General features: G+C 44.0%; 1 protein-coding gene and 1 long non-coding RNA gene across 3 annotated transcripts in view; one reads left to right on the forward strand and one right to left on the reverse strand.

The window, feature by feature from the left end:
* Positions 1-16,020, forward strand: part of MRAP2 (melanocortin 2 receptor accessory protein 2) — a 35,964-nt gene that overhangs the window by 12,926 nt on the left and 7,018 nt on the right. The window contains exons 2-4 of one of the 2 annotated variants that reach the window (XM_077812767.1): positions 1,949-2,010; positions 3,334-3,467; positions 13,697-13,796. In XM_077812767.1, the coding sequence (XP_077668893.1) occupies positions 3,341-3,467; positions 13,697-13,796 (227 nt within the window). In that variant the 5' untranslated portion in view covers positions 1,949-2,010; positions 3,334-3,340. Of the gene's footprint in view, positions 1-1,948; positions 2,011-3,115; positions 3,171-3,333; positions 3,468-13,696; positions 13,797-16,020 lie in introns of those variants that run through there. The other variant, XM_077812768.1, reaches the window with a different exon arrangement.
* The window catches only part of LOC144262675 (uncharacterized), a 34,528-nt gene continuing 22,487 nt past the window's right edge, over positions 3,980-16,020 (reverse strand). Inside the window, exons 2-3 of the long non-coding RNA XR_013345587.1 lie at positions 4,766-4,837; positions 3,980-4,085 (exon numbers count right to left, since the gene is read on the reverse strand). This is a non-coding gene — a long non-coding RNA (uncharacterized LOC144262675). The remainder of the gene's footprint in view (positions 4,086-4,765; positions 4,838-16,020) is intronic.

Here is a 16,020-nt window from a genome sequence, read left to right on the forward strand (position 1 = left end):
CAGGGCCAGACATTTATTCTTTAAATATCCCCTTTTTTGGGCGAATCCTTATGCTCCATGCTAAAATATAAATCTTGGCAGCTTTTTCTTTCTCAGTTTGTACATGCTGGAGTTTATAGGGAACTAAAGGGGAAAAAATACTGGGGAAGATGGAAAGGATTATAGTGTGTGAAAATGCATATAAATGAGCAAAGCGAGAGAACATGGGTCACCTCCTGAAAGCAAAAGCCATCTTGCAGCTCTCTCTCATCTGATAGCCTTCTGTAGCACATCATACAAGCTGGGCTGGAGTCTGAGACTCCTTCCTCTCCGTAACTTCAGTGAGAATGGTGCATAGTGAACATATCTCTGGTTGTGGCCCAAGAGGGGGGGAGAGAGCACAGCAGTCTACCTGACTGGCATGAAAGAACAGAACGTGCACTGTCTCCAGCATTTTTGAGGGGTAGCTATTATTCTGCCCACTCACTATCCTCCTGCTCTTTTGGATTCAGCAAGTTGCATTTCCCTCCCGTCTAAATCTAAAGAAAAAAGTACCGAGACTAAGGAACTGAGGTTCCCAATGATCCACTGATACTTCTCATCACCCAGAATTAGAATAACATGTGCATCATTATAAGGGAGTGCTTGTTTGAATATGGACATTTTTGGCCAGGTGATACAATATGATCTGTGATGCAGACATGTTTGTGAGAATCTCAGGGATGGAAAGTTTGCCGCATTTTCAAAGCTTACGCTTGGCAAGATGAGTGGGGTGGTTTTTTGAACAAACATTTGTTCCTTCTGTTATTCCTGTATAACCCTTAAAAATGCTTAGTCCTTTTTCTTAACACTTCAGAAATTTAGTAGAAGTCTCATCTATTAGAATAGATGCAGGCAACTATCTCTTTGTGCTTTGTTTTGCAGTATGTGCTTATTGTAGGAAATTACCTAAAACTGAAAGAACAATTAACATACTTGTAACAATGTACTATCCTGATCCTGCAATGCGATGCATGCAGGCAAACCTCTACTCCCATGTGGAACCCTTTTGATTTCCATTGGAGGATTGAAGCCAAAGTAAGCACTAAGTCCTGCTACCCTTACTCATACAAGCAGTATATTGAAGCCAAAGCAACTGGTCCATGTGAGTAAAGGATGGATCATGAATTTAAATCTTTGATACATTATTGAATCTTTTGTGCAGTGTATGAATTATTTTCAGCTTATTTGCTTTTAAAATAGCACCAAAACAGTACAGCAAATATGAATGATTGACCAAAGGATTTTTTTTTACAGTAAAAGCATGACGATTTAAAATCTCTTTCCATTTAAAACATGGTATTTTAATCATGGTTTCATGATTATATCATTTATTTCAAAGATGAGTCAGCTCCCTACTTGGATTCAGTTTTTAGCTCCTAAAACCAGTGGAATCTTATGTTGGTTAAAATCATACATGGCTTACTATTAGAGCTATATATCAAAATGAACACAGAGTGCCAACTTTCTTTGGAATAGCGACACTGAATTAATGCTCTGGAAGTCTACAGATTATATCATTTTTTTTATCATGACGAGAGTTGGCTTTCAGATCTTTTTGTTAAAATACAAAATAATCTTTCTTGTACATTTCTTTAAAATGTGCACCTCTGTGAGTTTTAAAGGGACTATCTCACTTTATTTTGTTTTATCTATTGCACGAGGCAAAAAATTACAAAATACACAAAGGGCCTAATTCAGCAATTAAAGCACATGCTGGACTTTGACTTCCATGTGTCTATTCAAGTGTTTAAAATAAGCACTTTGCTGGATTGGGGCCATAATGTGAAAACTGAACCTGTTTTAAAAAAAGGACTTTTTCCTTCCCCATCTGAAGAAACTCCTCTCCCACTCCACAATATTTAGAACTGATCAGAAATTTTCCTTTAGAATGATTATTAGGCTTGATTTTATATTTTTTTTGTTGTAGAGACCTACCGAAAACAAAGTCTGGTGCAATTGAGACCTGGTCTACACCACGCTAAAATATAGGTAGGCCTGTTTACATTGCTCAGAGGTGTGAACAGTTCCTAAGCTCTGGTGTAGGAACTGCTAGATTGATGGAAGAACCTAGCTACTGCCTCTTGAGGGGGTAGGTTTACGACAGTGATAGAAACTGTCTCTCTGCCCACACCATAGGGCAGGGGTGGGCAAACTTTTTGGCCCGAGGGCAACATCTGGGTATGGAAATTGTATGGCGGGCCATGAATGCTCATAAAATTGGGGGTTAGGGTGCAGGAGGGCTCCGGCTGGGGGTGCATGCTCTGGGGTGGGGCTGGGGATGAGGGGTTGGAGGTGCAGGAAGGTGCTTAGGGCTGGGACTGAGAGGTTTGGAGGGCAGGAAGGATATCCGGGCTGGGGCAGGGGTTTGGGGAGCAGGCTCCGGGGGGCGCTTACCTCAAGCAGCTCCCAGAAACAGTGGCATGTCTCCCTTCCGGTTCCTACATGGAGGACGCACAGTCAGACAGCTCTGCGCGCTGCCCTGTCCACAGGTGCTGCCCCTGCAGCTCCCATTGGCTGTGGTTCCCTGTCCAATGGGAGCTGCGGGGCAGCGCTTAGGGTAGGGGCAGCGTGTGGAGCCCCCTGGCTGCCCCTACACATAGGAGCCAGAGGGGGGACATCCGGCTGCTTCTGGGAGCTGCATGGAATGGGGAAAGCCCCAGACTCCACTCCCCAGCTGGAGCACCAGAGCGGGGCAAGCACTGGAACAGGGCAAGCCTCAGACTCCGCTCCCCGGTGGGTGCTCGAGGGCTGGATTAAAACGCCTGGAGGACCAGATGCAACCCCCGGGCCGTAGTTTGCCCACCACTGCCATAGGGGCATAGCCACAACTGTGCCGCTGTAATGCTTGTAATGTAAACATACCATAAGATGACACTCCCTAAACCTCTGGACTCCCATTCCTGATGATCATTTGTATTTACTGTATTCGGCCTAGGGGAGGCATGTTCTGTCTGAGTGATGTGCTCTGATACTTGTGTGTGTTAATAGGAACATTCTGTGGAGATCCTCATATATTCCACCTTTCTATTAAAAGGAAGCTCTACGCAGGTTGGTGATTTGCCTGGAGAAGGGATAGGGCAGGGAAGGAATGGGATGGAACATGATGGCTCTATCTGAAGGAGTGGTGGAATTGGCTTTGAAAGGAACAGGTGGGATATGGCCCTTTATGCAAGGGTGGGGCATTGCTTATGAAAGGGACAGAGGAGGGGGAAAGCCAAAAGATGGCGCATGATTATAAAAACATATAAAGACAGTGTTAGAAATATTTCTATATACTAACATGTTTTGTGTTCACATTTTATGTCTGTACAGGTTAGTGATGTCTGCCCATAGGTTAATTTCCAACCGAACATCTCAGCAGGCTTTGTCTAACTCTGATTACACTTGGGAGTATGAGTACTATGAGTACGGACCAGTTTCCTTCGAAGGACTGAAAGCTCATAAATGTAAGTCCTATCTGGCAGTTCTGTATTCTATGCTTTGAAGTTCCTGTATTCTTAATGGATAGCTTTTCAAAAATCTCTTTCTGTGAATTGATTATCCCACACACAACTCCTTGAATTAATAGCTTCATTGATTTCTCTTTGTTGAAGTATTTTTTTTTCTTATGCGTATCAGTAGTTTGGGATATCCTGGATACCAGTTCTTTGGTTCAAATAGAAATTTCCCCATGCTTTATGATCCACTGCAACATCCAGTTGCTTTATGGAGAAAAAAAAAGTTCTCACTGATAAGAAAAGAAACATGGCTGCTTTGTTCTTGTTAAAATATATCTGAAAAACCATTAAAAGGTTTAAAACCAATTTAGAAAATTCTTTCAGGTGAGACCTTTATCATTATATGTTTGCTAATAGTGGTGAGCATTAAAACAAGTCTATGTAAATAAGAAAAGATCAAACAAGTGTGTATGGGTCTCAAGGGTTCAGGGGATGGAAATAGAATACAGAGATCGGGCTTACTGGTAGTGATGGATGTTTCCCTCTGAAAGCTGTTTGGTGGCTTGTGTCAAAGATACTGGCAGTGTCAGCTTGTTTCCGTTCTCCATGTCAGCATCATAATCTGCACTGCATTTTATAAATAAATGATATAAAACAAATAGAGGGAACTTCTTAAATTTTAGAACCAGTTTATAGTGTACAAACCATAGGTTTGTATTTAGTCATTAGTCAGAAGGATCAAATTCACTATAAACTATTGTAAGTATAATTAAGTAGTGGGGGATAAGGAGAACAGCCCGTTTCAGGCAGCATGCTGAATCAGTATGACATGTCATGTATTTCATATTTATGCAGTTTTAATCAGAATGGAATCAATGTCCTATGTGTTCTACAGTCTTCCTGTATAACCTATTTTGAAACATTATTTGATAAATAGGAATATATCAATGTAAGGAGCTGTATAGTAGGCTATTGCAGAGATCTGCATTAGGTTTGTTATTATTTAACATCTTGATCTGGAGTGGGCTGAACAAAATTCTTAGTCCCATATTATACTGATGTGAGAGTTGTCAACCAGCAATTCAAACAAAAAGAATCATATAAAGGTGTAGCGGAGAGGTTAGAAATAAAATGAGTTTCAACTTGAACAAATACAAGGTAGTACAGCTGGGAAACATACAAAGTCTAGTCAGTGGACTTGATTCTGGTTTTACAGAATCTGACTAATGCATGGTCATACTGTAATTCTCAATGACTCTGACACGGCTGTGTAGAGAAAAGTCCTAGAGGCTTAAAGTTCTACCTACCTGTCTTGCATGAAGGTTTTAATGGCAACTCATCTGTATTCAGTAGAATTCGCCCTCTGGCCAGGAAATCAGCTGCAAGACAGGTAGAATGTTAAGGCTACAGGACTGTATTACAGAGGTAAAATATGCACTAGGTTCTTGCCCACTGCAGGAAAAGCTTCGGAATGGGCACACCCATGTGCTACAAAAGCAACATTAATGTGGGTGCATAGGGGCATCTAGATAAGAGTAGGTGCTTTGGTATTACAGTGTTGAGGGCCATGTAAGTACCTGGGTGGATGGATGCCAAAGTGTCCAACAAAACTTGTTTTCCAGGGAATATAAACACCTTTAAAGGGAGAGGGCTATACCTGAACTTGGGTTTCAGCCTTAATTATAGCATGCTTCACTGTGCCTACTGTCATTGTCAGACCCTTATGACTCAATTGTTTTTTATTTTTTAAAAGACTAGATATTTGACAAAAGTAAAAAGAAAAGGAGTACTTGTGGCACCTTAGAGACTAACCAATTTATTTGAGCATAAGCTTTCGTGAGCTACAGCTCACTTCATCGGATGCATAAAAGTGGAAAATGCAGTGAGGATGTTTTTATACACATAGACCATGAAAAAATGAGTGTTTATCACTTCAAAAGGTTTTCTCTCCCCACCCCACTCTCCTGCTGGTAATAGCTTATCTAAAGTGATCATTCTCCTTACAATGTGTATGATAATCAAGGTGGGCCATTTCCAGCACAAATCCAGGGTTTAACAAGAACGTCTGAGGAACGGGGGGTGGGGAAGGGGTAGGAAAAAACAAGGGGAAATAGGTTACCTTGCATAATGACTTAAGAATCATAGAATATCAGGGTTGGAAGGGACCTCAGGAGGTCATCTAGTCCAACCCCCTGCTCAAAGCAGGACCAATCCCCAATTAAATCATCCCAGCCAGGGCTTTGTCAAGCCTGACCTTAAAAACTTCTAAGGAAGGAGATTCTACCACCTCCCTAGGTAACGCATTCCAGTGTTTCACCACCCTCCTAGTGAAAAAGTTTTTCCTAATATCCAACCTAAACCTCCCCCACTGCAACTTGAGACCATTACTCCTTGTCCTGTCCTCTTCTACCACTGAGAATAGTCTAGAACCATCCTCTCTGGAACCACCTCTCAGGTAGTTGAAAGCAGCTATCAAATCCCCCCTCATTCTTCTCTTCTGCAGACTAAACAATCCCAGTTCCCTCAGCCTCTCCTCATAAGTCATGTGTTCCAGACCCCTAATCATTTTTGTTGCCTTTCGCTGGACTCTCTCCAATTTTTCCACATCCTTCTTGTAGTGTGGGGCCCAAAACTGGACACAGTACTCCAGATGAGGCCTCACCAATGTCGAATAGAGGGGAACGATCACGTCCCTCGATCTGCTCGCTATGCCCCTACTTATACATCCCAAAATGCCATTGGCCTTCTTGGCAACAAGGGCACACTGCTGACTCATATCCAGCTTCTCGTCCACTGTCACCCCTAGGTCCTTTTCCGCAGAAGTGCTGCTTAGCCATTCGGTCCCTAGTCTGTAGCTGTGCATTAGGTTCTTCCGTCCTAAGTGCAGGACTCTGCACTTGTCCTTATTGAACCTCATCAGATTTCTTTTGGCCCAATCCTCCAATTTGTCTAGGTCCCTCTGTATCCTATCCTTGCCCTCCAGCGTATCTACCACTCCTCCCAGTTTAGTATCATCCGCAAATTTGCTGAGAGTGCAATCCACACCATCCTCCAGATCATTTATGAAGATGTTGAACAAAACCGGCCCCCGGACCGACCCCGGGGGCGCTCCACTTGACACTGGCTGCCAACTAGACATGGAGCCATTGATCACTACCCGTTGAGCCCGACAATCTAGCCAACTTTCGACCCACCTTATAGTGCATTCATCCAGCCCATACTTCTTTAACTTGCTGACAAGAATTCTGTGGGAGACTGTGTCAAAAGCTTTGCTAAAGTCAAGAAACAATACATCCACTGCTTTCCCTTCATCCACAGAACCAGTAATCTCATCATAGAAGGCGATTAGATTAGTCAGGCATGACCTTCCCTTGGTGAATCCATGCTGACTGTTCCTGATCACTTTCCTCTCATGTAAGTGCTTCAGGATTGATTCTTTGAGGACCTGCTCCATGATTTTTCCGGGGACCGAGGTGAGGCTGACTGGCCTGTAGTTCCCAGGATCCTCCTTCTTCTCTTTTTTAAAGATTGGCACTACATTAGCCTTTTTCCAGTCATCTGGGACTTCCCCCGTTCGCCACGAGTTTTCACGAGCAGATCGAGGGATGTGATCGTTCCCCTCTATTCGACATTGGTGAGGCCTCATCTGCAGTACTGTGTCCAGTTTTGGGCCCCACACTACAAGAAGGATGTGGATAAATTGGAGAGAGTCCAGCGAAGGGCAACAAAAATGATTAGGGGTCTAGAACACATGACTTATGAGGAGAGGCTGAGGGAGCTGGGATTGTTTAGCCTGCAGAAGAGAAGAATGAGGGGGGATTTGATAGCTGCTTTCAACTACCTGAAAGGGGGTTCCAAAGAGGATGGCTCTAGACTGTTCTCAATGGTAGCAGATGACAGAACGAGGAGTAATGGTCTCAAGTTGCAGTGGGGGAGGTTTAGATTGGATACTAGGAAAAACTTTTTCACTAAGAGGGTGGTGAAACACTGGAATGCGTTACCTAGGGAGGTGGTAGAATCTCCTTCCTTAGAAGTTTTTAAGGTCAGGCTTGACAAAGCCCTGGCTGGGATGATTTAACTGGGAATTGGTCCTGCTTCGAGCAGGGGGTTGGACTAGATGACCTTCTGGGGTCCCTGCCAACCCTGATATTCTGTGATTCAAAGATAATGGCCAATGGCTCTGCAATCACAACCGCCAATTCCTTTAGCACTCTCGGATGCAACTCGTCCGGCCCCATGGACTTGTGCACGTCCAGCTTTTCTAAATAGTCCCTAACCACCTCTTTCTCCACAGAGGGCTGGCCATCTACTCCCCATGTTGTGATGCCCAGCGCAGCAGTCTGGGAGCTGTCCTTGTTAGTGAAGACAGAGGCAAAAAAAGCATTGAGTACATTAGCTTTTTCCACATCCTCTGTCACTAGGTTGCCTCCCCCATTCAGTAAGGGGCCCACACCCTCCTTGGCTTTCTTCTTGTTGCCAACATACCTGAAACCCTTCTTGTTACTCTTGACATCTCTTGCTAGCTGCAGCTCCAGGAGCGATTTGGCCCTCCTGATTTCATTCCTACATGCCCGAGCAATATTTTTATACTCTTCCCTGGTCATATGTCCAACCTTCCACTTCTTGTAAGCTTCTTTTTTATGTTTAAGATCCGCTATGATTTCACCATTAAGCCAAGCTGGTCGCCTGCCATATTTACTATTCTTTCGACACATCGGGATGGTTTGTCCCTGTAACCTCAACAGGGATTCCTTGAAATACAGCCAGCTCTCCTGGACTCCTTTCCCCTTCATGTTAGTCCCCCAGGGGATCCTACCCATCCGTTCCCTGAGGGAGTCGAAGTCTGCTTTCCTGAAGTCCAGGGTCCGTATCCTGCTGCTTACCTTTCTTCCCTATGTCAGGATCCTGAACTCAACCAACTCATGGTCACTGCCTCCCAGATTCCCATCCACTTTTGCTTCCCTCACTAATTCTTCCTTGTTTGTGAGCAGCAGGTCAAGAAAAGCTCCCCCTCTAGTTGGCTCGTCTAGCACTTGCACCAGGAAATTGTCCCCTACGCTTTCCAAAAACTTCCTGGATTGTCTATGCACCGCTGTATTGCTCTCCCAGCAGATACCAGGAAAATTAAAGTCACCCATGAGAACCAGGGCGTGCGATCTAGTAGCTTCTGTGAGTTGCCAGAAGAAAGCCTCATCCACCTCATCCCCCTGGTCTGGTGGTATATAGCAGACTCCCACCACTACATCACTCTTCTAAACTTAATCCAGAGACACTCAGGTTTTTCTGCAGTTTCGTACCGGAGCTCTGAGCAGTCATACTGCTCCCTTACATACAGTGCTACTCCCCTACCTTTTCTGCCCTGCCTGTCCTTCCTGAACAGTTTATAACCATCCATGACAGTACTCCAGTCATGTGAGTTATCCCACCAAGTCTCTGTTGTTCCAATCACGTCATAATTCCTTGACATCACCAGGACCTCCAGTTCTCCCTGCTTGTTTCCAAGGCTTTGTGCATTCGTATATAAGCACTTGAGATAACCTGCTGATCGCCCCTCATTCTGAGTATGAGGCAGGAGCCTTCCCCTCACAGACATTTCTGCCTGTGCTTCCTCCCGGTATACCGCTTTCCCACTTACCTCAGGGCTTTGGTCTCCTTCCCCCAGTGAACCTAGTTTAAAGCCCTCCTCACTAGATTAGCCAGCCTGCTCGCAAAGATGCTCTTCCCTCTCTTCGTAAGATGGAGCCCGTCTCTGCCCAGCACTCCTTCATGGAACACCATCCTGTGGTCAAAGAATCCAAAGCCTTCTCTCCGACACCACCTGCGTAGCCATTCGTTGACTTCCATGATTCAACGGTCCCTGCCCCAGCCTTTTCCTTCTACGGGGAGGATGGACGAGAACACCACTTGCGCCGACTTAGCCACTCCCAGTCTCTATTCAAGCCTAAGTTAATTGTATCCAATTTGCAAATGAATTCCAATTCAGCAGTCTCTCGCTGGAGTCCGGTTTTGAAATTTTTTTGTTGTAATATCACAACTTTCATGTCTGTAATCGCGTGACCAGAGAGATTGAAGTGTTCTCCGACTGGTTTATGAATGTTATAATTCTTGACACCTGATTTGCGTCCATTTATTCTTTTACGTAGAGACTGTCCAGTTTGACCAATGTACATGGCAGAGTGGCATTGCTTGCACATGATGGCATATATCACATTGGTAGATGTGCAGGTGAACGAGCCTCTGATAGTGTGGCTGATGTGATTAGGCCCTGTGATGGTGTCCCCTGAATAGATATGTGGGCACAGTTGGCAACGGGCTTTGTTGCAAGGATAGGTTCCTGGGTTAGTGGTTCTGTTGTGTGGTATGTAGTTGCTGGTGAGTATTTGCTTCAGGTTGCGGGGCTGTCTGTAGGCAAGGACTGGCCTGTCTCCCAAGATTTGTGAGAGTGATGGGTCGTCCTTCAGGATAGGTTGTAGATCCTTGATAATGCATTGGAGAGGTTTTAGTTGGGGGCTGAAGGTGATGGCTAGTGGCGTTCTGTTATTTTCTTTGTTGGGCCTGTCCTGTAGTGGGTGACTTCTGGGTACTCTTCTGGCTCTGTCAATCTGTTTCTTCACTTCAGCAGGTGGGTACAACTACAATACCCACCTGCTGAAGTGAAGAAACAGATTGACAGAGCTTCACATTTCAGCATGAAATCTTCCCAGTGTTGGTCTCTGCCCAAAGGTGGATTTATATGGACAGTTCAAGCACCAACCGCTCCCCTACACCCCCCAAACAAAACAAAACAACAACAAAGAACACCCCAGCCTTTTTTAAACAACCAAAGGTGGTGCTGCAGGATGTCCCAGTAAATGGGAGTAGTTTTCAGAGTTACCACTACCTTAAGAAGAATTAGAGAGCGGACTGGATTAATGCTTCCCCTGGCACTTGTCTTCTTTCCTCATTAGTTTATTAATAGTGATGGCTGTTGGAGCTGGTTACAATGAGCTAGTTATCCCTTGGTGAAGGGGGAGACACATGTTGGGAACAGTTATATATTGAATTCATACTAATGTGCTTGATTCCAAACAATGATCATAGCCAAATTAATCTAGAAACCTTGACGTTATTAGCAGATAGGCTATACTTGAATAACCTGGAGCATTACACTATGAAAAATGGATGCCAACTGTGGTATGTCTGCCAATTTGCTTACCTGTGGTCTAAAACAATATGGAATTAAACGTTAGTTCTTTGCACGGAATATATTAACACAAGTCACGATCACCCTCATGCCAGGTAGCTGTTAATAACTAATAACAGTGGATACTACTACTAATGTTCTTGCAAATGGTTTAATGGAATCTGTTTAATGCTAATAAGGAATATGTCCTCTTTCAAGGTAGTAGCAGTTAGGCAGAAATTGTGGGAGGTAACAATGGTGTGATTAAATCTTTGCCAGTTCCTTTTGTAGGGCGTGCTAAGTGTTTTCTCTTATAACCTCCAGTAACGGTGCTTTTAAGCTCTCAAACATACTCAATCCCATTATCTCCCTCCTTCCCCTCAAAAAAATCTGTTAATTTGATGACTGCCAAATTTATCAGCCTTTTTAACTAAGATGTCTGTCTTGCAGTTCCCTTTTAATGCAAGCTACCTTATGACTCCTTAATGCAGGCGGAACTTAACCCTTGAGTCAGGGGTCGAAAAATGTGAAACCGTAAACAAAAGGAGTAAATATTTTAATTAAAGATGGGCCCCAGGACAAAAGCCTGGATCTCAGAACACCTGCACGTTAGTAGGTGGTGAAGTGGGAATTCTAACCAACACTCAAATATCAATAGCCCCATCTCTGTAATGAACTGGGTTGGAACCCTTCTGAGCATTATGGCTTTCAAAGCCAGCTCTGAACCTTGAAGCCTGGACTTGTCTCTAATTTTAATTTCCTAGTTCCTAGCATATGTATCTGTCAGTTGGTTCGGACTTTCTGCTACAAATTATTAAAAGATGCTAAGTGACCAGGCTTTCTCACACACCTTAAAATATAGGGCCAAATTCAACTTTTGGTATATCAGTGCAACCCCAGTGAATTCACTGAGGTTACACTGGTGCAACTGAACACAGAATTTGGCCATTAGTCACTTAAATTGTGTATATGTGGTTCATGGTGTCAAGATGTAGCAGTCAGTGGAGGAGCACTGTGACTTCTGGCAGATGCAGATAAAGAAGCAAATTTGGAACAACCTTTCATTCTCTCTGCATCTTGAGACTTGTGGGTGAAGTCTTCCCAATGGAATTCTACAGCTTTTAAGGTGTTATGAGAGTGTAAAGGGATGTAAGGGAAGGCAGGTAAGGGTCGTGGCTATGATATACTTGAATTCTTTTTGTGTGATTGAGGGGGAGGTCCTCCATTTTTAAAATGGCTTAGCTAGCATATGTGTGGTGTAGCTGGGGGAGTAGAAAAGGGGAGAATATCTAGTAAAACAGGAAAAATCCTATCCCATAGTGATAATGCAATTGAAAGCCCTGCAGGCTTCGTAGAGCAATTATTTAGTATTTCATTACTTTTCACTACTCCCAGTTGGGTGAAGGGAACAATGTATTTTTTTCAACTACCAATTAAATTTGGAAAGTGTATGTAGAAATCCTCCAGGCAACTGGCGCCTGTATTTTAACCACTGTGCAGCTTTAGGTTTCCATAAATATTCATCATTTTCCGAAAGGTAATTCAGTTTGAAATCACTTTTTTATATGAAGTCATGCTTGTACTGTTAATGCTTTGTCTGTTTTCCTTCTTTTTTCCCTCTGTATTTAAAATCTATGGAACTGGAGTCTGGTTATATCGCCACTCATTAGGGGGATATTAACAGCTGCAAGAGCTGAAGATTTTTTTGTGTGTGTATGTGCTGCGGCCTTTGAGCTAGGTCCAATATTCATTAAAGTCCGTGAAGAGACTCCCATTGACTTCAGTAGTCACTGGATCAGTCTCTTTGTGACTATAGGAATAAGGTTGTTGACAAAGTTGTGGTGTCCTCCTGGTATGTTTGTTTTCTACTGAATTCTAGCGATCCTGGGCTGGCAGAATGGGCTGCGGTACCCATTTCAGTTTGCACAAGTTATAACAGTCCAAAGCCTGCCTTGAGGATCTGGGAGGGAGAGAAATGTAGTAGAACGCCTAATATGCCTCACACTGAGCCAAGCAGTGCTGAGGGATACCTCAGAATCTAGCCATGGCCACTAACTATCATTGAGGCCAAGAGCTTAGTACTATTCCAAAAAGGCTTTAAACATTTATGTGGTTGACAACTTCTGTTACATTAGAAAGGAAGAAAGATAAAATTTAGAAGGGATACAAACCTTTATGCTTCAGGCCATAGGCCATCCCCTAATGGGACAGGTTATCGTTCACTGTCGGTTTCTTGCACCTTCCTCTGAAACATCTGGTTCTGGACACTGTTAGAGGGAATATTGAAATAGGTGGACTTCTGACCTCACCTGGTATAGCAAATCCTATATTCCTATGACATCCAAACAAAACTTGGAGGACACTGGCTCTGTTTCTTGGGGAGATCCACAGTGATACTGACAGTAACACTTGTCTGCCCCGTCTTTGGCTTTGGAAAACATCTGGATCATCTAACTGAGACTCAAAGTGGCAGATCCACCACAGTGATTAAGTAGGCCACTTTAGAACAAGCTGTTTTAAGAACAAGATGTGGCTGTTCGAGCTGAACGTTCTTGAGTGTATGTGGATCAATGTCCCAACTAACAAAGCCCAGGAGAGGGTACTAGTGTGGGGTTTGTTACAGATCATCAGATCAAACCAGAGAACACTGAGTTACTCCGCAAGTACTTGTGTGGGAAGAAAAATGGTGGTGTTACGGGGGACTTCAGTTTGAGAGACATCCGTGCTTGGATGCTGTCAGTAGTAAAACATCATCAGAGTTTCTAAAAATTATAGATGATGATTTTCACATAAGGTACTGCATCAAAGACAAGGTGACTCTAATTGAATTAGTCAGTGTTTCTGCATTCAGTGCTGTGCATGCTTGATGTATCTGATGCTGAATTAGTCACTTTTATATCCATTGGCTTTTTCCAGAGACATAGTGCCCGGTACATTGACCGGTCAGGATGTTGAATGTGTCTTGTAATAAGAAACAAAGCCTTTCTGAACTCTGAGTCATGACACATTATGTGGAATGGAACCTGTTTACAAGTGAAGGTGGAACACTAATTAATTTATTACCTCTCTCCTGCAGATTCCATTGTGATTGGATTTTGGGTCGGTCTGGCAGTTTTTGTCATTTTCATGTTCTTTGTGCTGACCTTGCTGACGAAGACAGGAGCACCGCACCAAGAGTGAGTCTGATCAGAGTGTGACAGCAATGTGATGTGCTGATCAAATGTTTTTCCCATTACAGTGATGGTCCCTTCTATTGAGTTATTTGTAAAGGGGACACTGTCAAGGCTAAACTGCCCAGAATTTTACCTACTATAAAAAAAGGAGATTTTTTTTTTTAAATACTTTTCAGCTGATACTAAAACGTTTGCCTATTCAGAAGCCAGAGCAGCACAATTTCTAACATCAATCATCTTTTGCGGAACAGACGACAAATCCAGGGTGCTTGTTTCTATGCCGTTCCAGGATGTGTTTTGTCAGTGCAGATATTATACCACCCTTCTACTCTGCCTGCCTATTTTGTTCTTGTGACCATGTTGATGGCACCAAAATATTCGAGAAGCTTTGTTTTCAGAACTCATTTGAGAGAGCACTTCTGTATAGTATGTTTTAATACCCCACCTGCTTAGCAAAATCAGAATGCAGTAGAGTGGAAGGACAGCATAATGGGCATACGCGCACACATTCAGCCTAAAAGAAAGATGGTAGGCTCCAGTTTAGGCCTCCGAACCTTGATGACATTCCTTTAGAGGTACATCTTCACTGCACGCTGCCCAGCCTTCTGTTCTATCCCCCTGTTTGCCAGAGGCTGGGAATGGGCGACAGGGGGATGGATCACTTGATGATTTCCGGTTCTGTTCATTCCCTCCGGGGCACCTGGCACTGGCCACTGTCAAAAGACAGGGTACTGGGCTAGATGGACCTTTGATCTGACCCAGTAGGGCCATTCTTATTGTCTTATGTTGAGACTGGCAGGGGGGAAAAGGGTAGTGGCTTCTTTAAGAGTTCCCCATCACTTGAGAGTTGGAGGATGGAAAGGCATCACTTGAGCTGGTGGGTGGGCCCATGGGGCTCAGGTAACTCATTGGCCCTTGTGCACCTGTGGGAGGGGATCTAAATCCTGTCCCTCCAGTCCTGAGTCTCCGCTCATGCCTGGATACAAGTGTCCTGAGCAGCTACTCATTCTATAGGGGGTCCAGTTCCCTGATAAACTGAAAGTGGGCTTAGGAGAAGGCATCCCCTAAAGAAGCCAGATAATGGGATTGAGGCTTCTAATATCTAGAGACAACCCCCTTTCCCCAGGCCCTTAACTCTCATATGAGGGGAGGGCAATGGAGTCTCAGTAACTGGCTTGGACCAGCTTTGGAGTGGAGGGGGACTGATGGCAGCCCTGTCAGGTTGAAATGATTAAGGAAGGGTAAAGCCTGGAAGCATGAGTTATTGTTGGATAGTTCCCAGATGAGTTAATAAAGTTGCAGCCTAGTTAAACCACATCCAAACATGGGACAATGGGCTAAGGAGTGTCAGTGTTTCATTTATAACACAAACAGGAGACACTTTGATCTAGAAAAGAGAAGATGTTTTAATCAGTACCAGCTGCCCTTAATCTGTTTTATTTTTAAAATAATTATTTCAACTATTGTCAGTAGGTTACTCCTGGGGGAATTCTGCCCACTGCAGAATTTTGCAGAAATTAATGTGCGCACAGAATTTCCTTTCCCTCACAGAAATGGGCTACAGTGCTGCTAGCTGCCACTAGAGGCCGCTGGACCCGCAGAGCCCAGCTTGCACATAAAAGACACTGCTGGGGGGATGGGAAGAGAGCTAGAGGGTTCAGTTGGCAGCTTCAGTTCCCAGCATGCCCTGAGGGGAGGAGAGGGCGGCGCACAGCAAACTCTGAAAGACTGGGACCCAGCATCAGGCTGTTCCTCCCTCTGGATCTTTGGGCTCTGGGGTGGGAGAAGGTGGGTGTCTGGGCAAGGGGGGGGCCTTGCCTGGGTTCTGGGGGGAAGAGGGTGCAGGTATCTGGGCCGGCTGGGCTCTGGGGGAGGGAAGGGGCAGAGAAATAGGAACTGGGTTGTCATAGGTGTTTCTTTAACTCTCTACTCCTGGGGGAAGTTTTGAGTGTCTGTATTATTACAGACATACTTGCTGACAGGTATTTTGAAATAAATTACCAAAATAATTGCAACTGGCGTGATTATGTAGTATTATTTAGACAAAATTTGCAGAATTTTAAAATACTGTGCACAGAATTTTTAATTTTTTGGCACAGAATGCTCAGAGGAGTAGTAGGAGTAGTGCATATTATGTCTAGATTTCCAGGCTCCATTGTAGCTCATTTAAAAATGGCCTTAGGAAAACTAGTATATGCACCTCATGAGTCTGTTTTTGTAACCTATA

Source organism: Eretmochelys imbricata, chromosome 3 (genome assembly GCF_965152235.1).
Source record: "Eretmochelys imbricata isolate rEreImb1 chromosome 3, rEreImb1.hap1, whole genome shotgun sequence".
In the NCBI taxonomy this organism is placed as follows: Eukaryota; Metazoa; Chordata; order Testudines; family Cheloniidae; genus Eretmochelys; species Eretmochelys imbricata.